Source organism: Struthio camelus, chromosome 6, assembly GCF_040807025.1.
Source record: "Struthio camelus isolate bStrCam1 chromosome 6, bStrCam1.hap1, whole genome shotgun sequence".
NCBI lineage: Eukaryota > Metazoa > Chordata > Aves > Struthioniformes > Struthionidae > Struthio > Struthio camelus.
The window spans coordinates 7,646,351-7,659,052 of record NC_090947.1 but is presented as its reverse complement, the minus strand read 5'-3'; the positions used below and the strand labels follow the sequence as shown (position 1 = coordinate 7,659,052).

Sequence of the window (12,702 nt, the reverse complement as noted above, 5' to 3'; positions counted from 1 at the left end):
TGACTGTGAGAGTGACTTTGCTTTGGTGGAGATGGTGATATCTGAGAGTGACTCTTAAGCCTATTGTTGTGGTGAGCAGGGCAGTGAGTATGGCCTCCACTAATACTTCAGCTGTGGCAACTTTTGAAGGCCTTGGAGATTTTCAGACATTTTCAAAGTTATTAGAGAAGCAGATGCTCAAACAGGCAGGACACAGCAGTCTGGAATATGTCTAGATCTTTCTCTGCAAGCGGTGCCTTAGCTGTCAACATCTGTAAAAACCATAATGCATCTCTGCCACTGACTGTGGCCATTTCTTGCTTGATTCACTTCAGGCAACAGTTTCTTCCCACAGCGGATTCAGTCTAGCTCTACAGGAGACCACCTTGCCATTGTAGAATACCTGTGCCAGATCCAAGAAGGTTCTGCTCTAAGCAGCCTCTGTTGCTAATGGGAGCCAGACTCCTGCTCTGGATCCTTCACTGTAGGCTGTGCTAGTCGTGACGGTGCTGACTCTGACTAGGGTAAGGCAAGCATTTGAAGGTGTCACCAGTTTCCTGCCTTCTTGCTGCTCTCTAAGTAGGGAGGTATGTATGGACACCTCTGTGTGTGTGTGTGTGTATGCATACATATACATAGATAAACCCAGCAGTGGCTGGGTTTGTAAACAGCCAGCCACGTGCAAGCATGGTGGAGGTGGTACAGGAGAGATGGTGGGCTGAGGCACTGCGAGCTGTGCACTACTGCTTGGAACAGCTGCTCTCCAGGTGGCAGCACCAGAGACTTGGCTCATCCTGCAGAGGCACAGCAAAAACTGTTCATGAGCATCCTCTGCTGCTTTGCAGCAGTTCCTTGGCAAAGGCTTTTCACTGTGTCTTTCCCTGCTTGAAACTTAGTATTCATGCTGAAGGTGTCTGGACTCTCCTAAACAGTCTTCAGCCTCTTTCTATACAAGTTTTCCTGGATGCGAACAGAATGAAATGCTATCTTGTTGTTCATAGATGTTTTGTTCTCAGAATTGGTCTGGCAGCTCTGTCAAACTTAACTTTGTGCGCATCTGAAAAATAGACTCCACTTCAGGGCACTTTTGTTTCATTATTTGAAAAATCAGAGTACAGATCAGCTGTCTTTTCTGTAGTTACTTTCTTCTTGGTTTGTTCTGAGAAAATTCTTGCATTACTTTATCTTCCTAAGAAAAACTCAGTGTATTCATCCCTGTAAAAAGGCTCATTAACAGAACTGAACTCTAGCGAATGAATGATTTGCAGTCAGAGCTATCATGTGAGCGTTAGCGGTTGTCTCCATCCTTGGTGCTTGCAGCTGATGTGCTTGGAATCATAATTAAGAGAGTTGTCTTGCTCTGTTTATGGCTAAAACACAAAATGGAAGTTTTGCTTCTTTGCTTTCAAGACTTCAGGCAGACAGGGTGAAACCTCCTGTGGCTGCATCCATGCTATAACTAAGTATATAACATTTTCTGTTGAAAGTCTATTTCACAGTTGTCTTCACATAGTAGTTAACTGTAGTTCTGAAACTACGTCAGTCTGGGACAGGCTTTACTGTTCACTGGGTTTTGAAGAGTATGGCCATTTAACGAAACTTTCCTAAGATACTTTATTACATGTCTCTCTGATCCTTTCAGGGTACATTGTAGTCTTAGCTGTTGAAATTGTCTACTTGCACTGATAACTTCTGGTAGCTTAATTTACCCCTGGATACCTTAACTTCAACCAATGTTATTTTAAAAAAAAAAAACTGCTAGGGCCTGTCATGTGCTAGAGGCAAAAGAAAGAAGGAAGAGCGATCAATACTTTGTATTTTTGCTACTTCTTGCCCTTTTCCTGTAGCTCATGATAGGCTTTTATCTCACTTACCTCCCTCTTGGATCAAAAAGGCAAAGGTTTGCCAGGCTTAGTCCCACAGTCTTAACCTTCTGGCTTTCTGTAAAGCCACACACAAAAAGTCCTTTATGTGCACATGTGTGTATGTATACATATACACACCCCCACACGCACACGTGCATGCGCACACAAAATTATCCTTTTCATGCAGACAGTCTGTAAGTCAACAATGAATCTAAACATGCTTTCATATGTATGGAAAAGGTATCTCTCTGCCCGTCTTCCCGTGCAGGACAGTGACTTGAAGCAGTACTGGATGCCTGACAGCCAATGCAAAGAATGCTACGACTGCAGTGAGAAATTCACCACCTTCCGGCGGAGGCACCATTGTCGACTCTGTGGGCAGATCTTCTGTAGTCGATGCTGCAATCAGGAAATTCCTGGAAAGTTCATGGGCTACACAGGTAGGGTGTATCTGTTGAGAAGCAGAGCAGGCTCTGTATGCTCAGCAATGTTTTGACTACTGCTTCTTAGATTCTGGTATCTGTCTGCTGAGTACCGTGCAGGTCTCGAAGGGGATTAGAAATAAGAATAAAGAATGATTGGACCCTCTTCTAACACTTTTCCCATGCATGGTGGTGGCTTATGCCATGTTTGCATGTTTATGCTTCCATGTCCATGATTATAAAACAAATATGGCTCCTATGTAACAAGGATGTCCACTACAAAATGTGTGTCCAAGTAAAAGCTGCACTTAATGGTAGTTTTAAAATATAGTGAGCCACGTGTTCTAGTGGAGGTGGGAGAAACTCTTTCCAATACTAATTACCAAACTCCAGACATCTTTTGATTGAGGTGCCATCTTTTGTCTGGATAATTTCCAGACACCGACTAGTATGTCATGTCTGACTGGCTGTTGTCATACTGTGATCTCAGTGTGTTCTCTCTCTCTTTCTGACCGGACTTGTCCCTGCTGATCATGTGTTTTGCATCATTTGACTTGGACAAATTGCCTCCATGTGTAATTATCTGGAGGTTTGCTCTTTAAGGGAATATGAGAACTAGACTTAAACATGCAGAGAAGTTTTGAAACAGGAGATCTTTGATTTCGGATAACCTCTGATCCTGCAGGAACGGAGTACTATTTGTTCCTGTTTGCTTATGTTCTCTGCTTCCCCTTTCCATAGGGGATCTCCGAGCCTGCACTTACTGCCGCAAAATAGCCTTAAGCTATGCACACTCCACAGATAGTAACTCCATTGGAGAAGACTTGAATGCTCTGTCAGATTCTGCATGTTCTGTGTCGGTGCTGGATCCTGGTGAGCCACGGACACCAGTTGGGAGCCGGAAAGCTAGCCGCAACATCTTTCTGGAAGAGGATCTAACCTGGCAAAGGTAAAGCAAATGGCTTCGTGTTGAGCTCTAGAACCTTAACTGTTTTCAGGCTGTCGCCTGCTTAGACTGGTGGTTTCCATCTAGTAAACTTGAGGTATATCTCCTATAAAAAGATCCTATGCTTGCTTCTAATATTCTTCTCTTCAAGTTGAAAGGGGGAAAATTTTCTTGTGAAGCTTTAAAGCACTTGCAGTTCATCCTTTAATTTATTGGATCACTGGATCTGTGCTGGTGACAGGGCAGGCTTCTGGCTTCAGTATTAAAAATAAGAACCAAGCCTTCTAACCACCAATGAATCAAGAGACAAGCCAGTGTGACACTGATGCTTATACCTGTTGGGTTTTGGGTTGGGCTAGAGAATACAAGAGATGCTCTCTAGGCAAATAAGAGAGAAATGGTGGAAGTCACCACCTTCTTCAACTGAATTGGGACTGAAGGGACAGCTATAAGGGTTTTCTGATCCCCTTTCAAAGTGTAATTCTTCCTATTGCTCTTGAATGGGGGAATCTTTATTTTTGGAAGGTTCGTAAAAGATCACTGTACTTCTGCTCAAGCGCTGTACAAGTTAGATCCTGAGGGCCTTGACTTAACTTAATGTGGGGGAGGAGAAATAATCAGATGTGTTCTTTGTGTCAATGCCCCTGAAAACAGAAGTACAGGTAAGTGTAAAAAAAAAAAAAGTTTAAAAAAAAAAAAAGTCTTGATGAATCAACTTTTTTTTTTTAAGTGAAGTATAGTGTTCTTTTGCAGCAAATCTGTTCTCTAGTGTTTCTGATAGCATTAAAGAAAAACCTCAAAGGCTGTTTTCAGCCAATGCTCTGACTTTTGCTTTGCCGTTTGCTCTTCAGAGTATAGTGCTACTACATGGAAGCAATGAAATAATCAGCTTTAGATATAAATAAAGGAAACTAATGTAGTTTAATGTCATGGCTATCTGAAGCGGTATATTGAAATACTTGGGATAAATACTACCAAATTTTGAGTTAGGGGATGAGTATGTGTGCATGGAATGCTTCTGTTCAGGTATACAAAATAATAAAAGACAGCATTGGTTCTGCCTTCTGATCTGTTATTACTGTCTTTATAATGGCAATAAAACAGCTCTTAGACATGAGCATGTACAGAAAAGTACTTGTATCTTTATTTGGGACAGCTTTACAGCACTGGAGAAACATATTGCCTATTCTTGAAATGCTAATAACTCTTGCTATATTAAAATGCCAAACCTTGCTGGGAAACGCACTGACTATACATGAACTGCTTATATGTTTTCGGTGTAAGAGGGAGAGAGATTGAGATTGGATAGTTTATTGTTGCTTTAGGGGAATTGAATATTTCTTTGATGCCTCTTGCTGTTAAAATGCAAAACCTTGCAATGAGCTACTGTGCTTTCTTAGCGCTGGTTGGCCGTCAGAGATATAAACTCAAGACGTGCAACTTGAGCTACGCCACAGCAGAAAGTGGGAACTCACAGCTTTGTTATGAAAGCAGTGTTTTTGTATGTGGTTTCTGTGCAAGAAACAACTTGCTTCAGAAGAATGTTGTGTAAAACTTGAGGAGAATCTCTTCGCAGAATAATGTGCCTGAGACGAGGCTCTTGCCTTTCCTCCTGTCGCATACTGTAAAGCAGTGAGAAGAGCCTTTGGGGCAGTGAGGCTGTATTTACTTGTCCCACGCTGCTTTTTACTTTGAACGCTTGGAGCGTGGAGGCATGGCCTCCTGCTTTAATGAACTTGGAGGGTCACGTCCTTTGAAAGTGAAGGGAGTGATATGCTCTGGGCAAATACAGCTACTCAGGCAAAGTTGTACTGAGTGCATCTTCCCATGAAGAGGATTTGTTATGCTAATGTCTCTACATCAGAGCACAGCCTGTGCAGCTGTATCCATTGGAGCATAGTGAGGGGTGACTTGTATCTGATGGTTTTGCCAGTAGGAATTTGTATTGTAGGTATACACACACCTGCTCTCCTCCCTCCTGGGGTGGAAGGGAAAGGAGGGCAAAGGTGGTAGCGATAAAGTTAAAAAATTACAAAGGCTTGTTGGGCTATCCTGGTAAAAGCTGTTTAGCGATCGCTATAGATGATGCGTTGTGGAATGGGGGGAGTGCTTCTATCTCCAAAGCATAGAATAGCAGCAAGTAAGGAAAGGATATGTGAGAAAGAGATATAGAGCAAGAGGGAGAGAAGGTAGGAGAACGTAATCGGGGGGAAGAGGCTGCATTGTCAAAGACTGAGTCTAAAAGGAGAAGTCCCTAGTGTTCTTTCCCTCCAGAGATCATTGGCCTGCAGGTGGGGAAAGATTTCTGTTTCCCCCATTGATTTAGCTATCATTGGTGTGAATGAGAGGTAACGTTTCAGCTGTTCTTATGCTGCTATATGTGGCACCTCTCAAACATCTGTAACACACAGCTTTTCCTTGCAGTTTGATTCACCCAGACTCTTCAACTACCACATTGTCAACGCGACTTGGGTCTGTCCAGGAGGATGCTGGGAAGTCTCCAGCTAGGAACAGGTAAACTATTTATATCTGAGTAATTCCTGTTCTGGATGGATTTCTAGGGCACTTTTCCCTGTGAAGCCTGTATTTCAGGTCTTGTTTTTACTGAGCATGCTGTCTTTTGTCGAAAATGGGACTCCGTGAGCTCATTTGTAGTGGTAAGCAAAGATTATCTATGTACATATTCACACTAATAAAACTACGACTTTTGAGGGATTGGAAGAACAAGTAATTTCCACTTCCCAGTGCTTCTGCTATGGTTTTGGTTAAATAATTACGTTATGGTTAAATCAGGGAAATAAAGATGAGGCAATGATCTGAGGAGCAGAGCAAAGACCACTGACGTTTCAGTGTTGATGAAGCAAGGAAACATTCAGTGACTTCACATTGGTGCTGCACAAATGGAGAACGTTTAGCAACTTGGAGCCATCTGGCAAGACCAGCTAAGACCCCATGACCGTTCTGAGAAGAACGCTGGGCTTGCCTTTCAGGGAACTTGGGGCTGCTTCACGGCTTCATCTTCTGTATGATGGGGACAGTGAGGAGGAGGTGCCCACTGTACAACAAGAGGCAAAAAGCTCACCCGGGGGGAGTGAAAATATTGGTGAGTAAACTAGTGCCAACAATCAGTGCTGGGCAAACATGGCAAGGAGTCCAGAGTTAAAAGTTCAATGCTAAATAACTGCAGTGACATCAAGAGGCATCTGAGACCTTAAGGATACTCTTCTGCTTCCCATTTGAATTGATGTTGCCTATCTTAAAAGGCCTTTGCTGTTTGCTGACGTGTGCTATAGTGGGAGGGTTCTGAGCTGGTTCTGGCAGGCCCAAATGACTTGTTCAGGTTAACATTTAACTCTCCCTGGCTGTTCATGGCCTAACCTTAGCATCCAGACCCATGTTTGAAAAGTAATGAGGATTTGTAACCTACCTCTGCCAAATCCTGAGGATGTGGAAACAAAGCTTTTTGAAGGCTGTCTCCAGCCTTTTGCAGCCGGTGTCACAGAATGCAGTCTCAGGGCTAAGCAGTACTAGCCCTTAGATCTTCTCAAAGCAGCTGTAGATGTTTCAAGGCAAGCTTGGTTATGCCTCTTTCTAGAGGAAATCTACTAGAAGATGCAGATTGGGCGAATTGAGATTAAAATAGTTCAAGTTACTTAGTATTTGCCTTTTCTGTGGGTGAGGGATATGTGTATAGTTATTTCTCAGATGGATTATTTATGGGGGAAAAAAGAAAAACAGCACGATAGTCTGACATTGCAAGCAGAAGGATTCAGAGTTCTCTTCCGTAGGTTCTTCTGAAAGATAAGGATTTTCATTACAAAATCTCCCCCTCTTGTTTTGTAGACCAAATAAATGCAATCGAGTCCCAAATGTAACTCGTAGTGATAAAGACACAGATATGAAACAAGGCCAGACTGTTCTAACTCTTGCTTAATGCCCTCTTACATGAAGTAAAAATCCCGGCAGCTTAAAGGTAGGTGGCACAGTTAATGTAGCCCTTGTGAAACAACTGGGACACGCTTAATGATGGACTTTAATGTTAGTCTCAGCTTCTACACGAGAATGCTTCTGTTACATCAGTCTGGCAGGATTATGCAGCTATCAGTTCTAATTTGCTTTAATTTAAGACTGTCTGAGCAGTAGCAGAACACTGGCAAGAGTTTTTACCTGCCTTCAGTGCCCACCAATGACAAAGTTTTTGCTAATCATGTCGAAGTGTATATCATTGTAGTGTCAACATAGTTGCCCTTGATTCTGCGTAAATGACTGAAAAGGACTTGAGCAGAACGTTTTATCAGCCCAGTGCTGTTGCTCAACAAATGGAAAGAAAAAGCAGCAGTTCTGGGGACAGCTGTACCTTCCGTGCCTACTTTCTTGCAGTACAAAAGCTGAATTAGCCTGGCAGACCGTAGCTATTTCATGCCTGTGCTCAGCCTCGTCATCCATGGGGAATTCCTGGGAAAAATCAGAGGATCTGTTAGCCTCACAAAGCTTGGTGACTGGCTATCCGAGTTACATTCCAAGGACTACAAGCTAGTGACAGTTTCTCCATCAGAGACTGTGTCAAGCCTCTTGAGGCAGTTCTGCGTTGGCATTTTGAGCTTTGCTGTTGCTATACACCAACTTTTTTCTTCTTCGCTCCTCATGGCACTGTTAGCATTAGTAGCTTACATTGCATGCTTTGCAGCTGCTGGATGATGAAAAGAAATTGCACTCTGGGTTTTTCAGAGGCTTAGCCTAGCTGAGGAATATTGGAGCAGACGGTTTTATGGAAGCTGTTTGTAACTTTGCCATGATTATTGCAAAACGATGTGTATTTGTACAGGAGGGCACAGCTCGTATCTCCTCACAGCTGGGCTGAGGTCAGGGGGACGCTCCATATCGCAGGGCAAGAAAAAGTCACCAGCTGGGCTGACCTCCAGCAGACAGTTTAGCCAGTCTGGGGGACGTATGCGCAAACTTCTTTAAACTGCAAACTGTCAGCCACATATTTCAGAGCTGTAGAGAAGGGATTTTTAATGGGTCATGCGGAGGAGGAGTCTCGCTGCTTTGTTACAGAGATCCTGGCATTAGTTGCCTTTGCTGGCATCTTTCTTGCCTCCAAACTGCTGGAGCTTCGAATTACCCAGCATCTTATCCCCAGTCCATTCCAATGCAGACGTGTACGGATTGTTGTGCCTAGACTTACCTCTAACTCCTTGCTACAAAGAGATTTACAAAAAAAAAGTTTCCTTTAACTTAAATATTCCGGAGTAATACACTTGCTTTCTAGGGTTCCTACCTTCTGCCTTGACTGGAGAAAGAAAGGAACTTTAAGGTTAAATAGGTCTGTACCTGAGAGTGCTCACAGTCACAGGCTTACGTTCCTTTTTAGCATGCTGCAAGGTCACAACCTGCTCTAGTGAAGCACCGTATGATAAATGGTTACACTTCAATCCTTTTCTCTTGCACTCCAGATCAGCCAGCATCACTAACCTGTCACTGGATCGGTCGGGTTCACCGATGGTACCTGCCTATGAGACATCCGTCAGCCCCCAGGCCAGTCGTACGCATATGAAGGCTGAGACCAGCGAGGATGAGCGGAAAATCCTTCTGGTACCATTCAGGCTTCTATTTGTCTTGCTGTGTGGAGGCAGTGAAGTTCGGCTTCCCTATGTCATGCAGCAGATGTATCTTGCTGCCTTTAAAGGCTCTCATCTGAGCACCCTTACATGGTTTCTCTCCCCTGCTGTTGCAGAGATGGAGGGTATTGATGCTGCTTTGAGCTCTTCTGTCTTCCTAAAACAATCCTACTTTTATGTGACTTTTGCATAAAGGTCCTTAGAGATTTAATTTTGGGAAGCATGTTGCAGTGCATGGAGTGGCTGTGTGGTGGCTCCTTGTGGACTGAACTTGTCATAGGTGTAGTTGTTGTAACCCAATGAACTGATTCTCTGTTTCTCCAAGTCCAGATCTTCCCCTTTATAGGCTGCATGATCTGAACCTTAAGTGTCTGCTTTAAATGTTACAGCATGATGAATGAGTTAAAACTGTTACAGCTTATTGGGCCAAAAAATAACTTGACCTCCTCGCCTTGTTTGCAGAATAAACGTATCTATTTTGTAGACGGTTGTAGTGACATACTTGTTCAAGGAAAAATCAATGTGTAACAAAGTGTTCTGAGTAATCCTGTTATCCCCTCCCCACAGATGGGAGTGCTATAGGTGGCAGTTGTGGTGAAGTATTAAGGAGAAGACAGTTTTTTGTGTGTTCTTTTTGTTGTCGTTGTTTGTTTTTTGCTGGGGGGGGGGGGATGCTGTTCTAACAAAAGGGGCAAAAAGATGGAGAGAAGGGAAGGGAGAGTTTTTCATGCAATCCAAGATTCAAGATTGCTCTCTATGCCTTTTCATACCAGGAAAGCTAAATTGTATTGGGAGGTATTTGCCTCAGACTTGCATTCAGTCTTTCATCCAGATATATGTATGCATCAGGCTGCATACAAGTAGGCGTTCCCGAGGCTGTGGAAACACTCCGGTAGCTGTGTAATTGCACCATTCCTTTCCTAGGTGCTCTGTAAATGGGGAACAATGTGAGGGTGAAGTGTTGTTAGGGGGTGTCTTCTTGGCTTCCTCATGTGCATATCTGTTAATGTAGAAAAACTGAAATCTAAAGTGCTATAAATGCAACTTGGAACAAGATGATCAAGTCAAGTTTTCTTCAGCTCCACGTTGTTTAATTTTGTAGTCTGTTCCTTTTCTTGGGAGAGAAGAGGGTTAGTAGTAATCACTTCCGTTCAGGCAAGAACAAAAGATGTAGTGTCAAGGTAGGATTTGCTGTGAATTCTCACTGTTTAATGCCCTTAGCACAAGGAACTGACTCCATCTCAGGAGTTTATTTAAAAGTTAACTTGCTCCATTCGGAAGACTGACGAACTTTGCTCATGGGATAGAGGATAGGGGAGGATGAATATACATGGTGTAAGCACATACTTCTGTGAATTAGAGGTCAAAATCCTTGAGTTGAAAGGGTTTATGTTCTGCCAGTTTGTCCAGTTTCCTGAATTCATCCTGTGGGTTAATGGTAACATGCAGGGCAGCTGAACTGTGGAATTGCCACTCGCATCGAATCTCATGGTCCTAGGGTGTTTTCTGTAACTGGTCTCCTAAACTCTACAGCTGGTGCGGCAGTGGGGCCGCTGACACCGGGTTCTGAGAGGAAGCCCGGGGCAACCATTGCTGGACATAAAAACAGAAAACTCTTGGATCTCAGGGCACCCTTGGAAAAGTTAAGTGACTTTGGTCTGGCTCTGAACTGGAAAGCTGAGACTGTTGAAGTTTAATTAAAGCCTTTCTGTTACACAAAAGCGTAACTGGAGTTAGGCACGTGAGGAAGTGAACTGTAGTGGCTCTTCATCCCTTGGGCTGCTTTGTTGCTCTCCCAGAATACTCCCGTTCCAGCTGCCACTCAGAACAACACGTGCCAAGCCAGCGTGCAAGGTGGGGGGGCGGGGGGGAAGGAGGTCAGATGCAGAGCAGACGGTTCAGTTTGGATGGAGCATAGCCTGAACAGGAGTTTGCACACATGCTTCGTAAGCCTGGGAACAAGGTCAAGTTATAGGCCAAAGTGTTGTAAGGGATGAGGGAAAGAGATCTACAGCTCCAAAACAATCAGGTTGGGAGGGATATATAACTCTTGCGTAGTAGCCAAAGCTAGCAAGATCAAAAATAGGCTTGGTACTGGTCAATACAGAAAGGAATCCTCCATAAGAAATAGTATCTCAGAACTGGAACAAAGGTAGCAGTGTGTGTGGCTGTGTCAAATGCTTGCTCTGTAGCTGGGCTGGATAACAGACTAGCTTGCTTCACAACGCCTAGGATGAACACAGATTATATAGAAAACCCCTCGTCTAAAGGGTGAATTTTCACTGGCCTCTATATTTACACATGCTACTGAAGTTTGAGACTAGGACACTTGAGGACAGCAATGTATCTTATAGGCAGCACAGAAGCTTGCTGCATTAAAAACAAACTCCTCAATCATTAGTGTAACCAGCTTGTTTCTTCCTTGCTCACTTGCAACCTACATAAAAGGAAAGGATGCAAGGAGCTGATCCCATTTATGTCTGTCTGCTGTTTCCATTTGTGCCTTCCTATAGGTTGTGCATAATGGCTTAGACTATATGCTTGTTTGTGAAGGGCTTTTCATATAGAAGCTGATCTGAGGGCCCAGGATGGTGCCACTGAAACCAGTGCTGAGATCGTACTAGTAAGTAGCTTGCATTATCTCCTTGTCCAGGACTCAGTCCAGCTGAAAGATCTGTGGAAGAAAATCTGCCATCACAACAGCGGGATGGAGTTTCAGGACCATCGCTACTGGCTGCGGACACATCCCAATTGCATTGTGGGGAAGGAGCTGGTCAACTGGCTCATCAGAAATGGACACATAACCACAAGGTAACCCTGATGTAACCCTGATGCTTTAGGAAGGCGGGGGTCTTTCATCTCTGTAGTAGAAGGCTGTGACCTTTTAACTAATGTAAGGTGCCTTAGACTGTGAGCATAGACCCTTCTGCAGGGAGATGAGAAAGACAGAACTCGGATCTCCTCTTTGCTGCCCAGCAAAGCAGGCAGGAGTCTGACTCCGTGTGGCCTGAAACAACAGGGCATAGGGGGACTGGTTGGTTCAGGAGCTGGTATGGGAGGAGTCTTCTCCATACCTAGCCATGTTTCCATACTTTTTCATGGGATAAGTATGACTCAAGTGGACAGAGAACAGTAAGCACATTATGAAGACTGGCCAAAATATTTGTTCAGATCTCTATGATCTATTTTGGTAAATGGAAAGCTATGACAGGGTTGCCTAAGCCATGTGCCTTTTGGATATCTGTTAGCAAAAGCCTCTGCTCCTGGATAACAGAGCATCACATACGAATAAAAAATGAAGTGTGTTCTCTCAGCTCCACAGGGTGGGTTTTGACTGCACAGAGCATTCTCTTGTTACTCAACTGGGAAAAATCCCCTTTAATCTGTCCAAGGCCGGAGTGCAGTATAGAAGAGAGCAGGCCGCTGCAGTTCTTTATCTTCTATCCTGATCCTGGGATAGAGGATCACTAATAGGATTTGACAGCTAAATTTTTGGTGGAACAGGTAGGTTTTTAACCTTGCAAGTGAGTATGAAGATCTAGTGTATACAACTGCAGCAGGAGGATACAGCAGAGATTGCAGAGCCGGGGTCCTCACTCAGCAGGGATGCTGAGCATCTGTAGCTCAAGTGAAGGATGTTGGAGGGGTGCAGACAGTAAGTGTTAATCATCTGCTGGACACCTCAGTTGAATTTAGAATGCTGGCAGTCTTTTAATCTAGCTCTGTACTTAAACCAGTAAGCTCTGCTGCCTCTCCAAATATTTTAAATAATATCTGGTTAAATAGGGGAATGGAATACAGAAGAGTTGGATAGAATCATGCCTAGCAAATGACTTGTTCCTTTTGTAGTGTACTTGCAACATAAACCA

General features: G+C 43.7%; 1 protein-coding gene across 5 annotated transcripts in view; it reads left to right on the top strand.

Moving 5' to 3' along the window:
- PIKFYVE (phosphoinositide kinase, FYVE-type zinc finger containing) overlaps nucleotides 1–12,702 on the top strand; it is a 65,555-nt gene that overhangs the window by 11,579 nt on the left and 41,274 nt on the right. For 4 of the 5 annotated variants that reach the window (XM_068947967.1, XM_068947964.1, XM_009688645.2 and 1 more), the window contains 5 exons: nucleotides 2,113–2,284; nucleotides 3,008–3,215; nucleotides 5,637–5,726; nucleotides 8,669–8,807; nucleotides 11,487–11,644. In XM_068947967.1, coding sequence (XP_068804068.1) covers nucleotides 2,113–2,284; nucleotides 3,008–3,215; nucleotides 5,637–5,726; nucleotides 8,669–8,807; nucleotides 11,487–11,644 — 767 coding nt within the window. The remainder of the gene's footprint in view (nucleotides 1–2,112; nucleotides 2,285–3,007; nucleotides 3,216–5,636; nucleotides 5,727–8,668; nucleotides 8,808–11,486; nucleotides 11,645–12,702) is intronic. The other variant, XM_068947966.1, reaches the window with a different exon arrangement.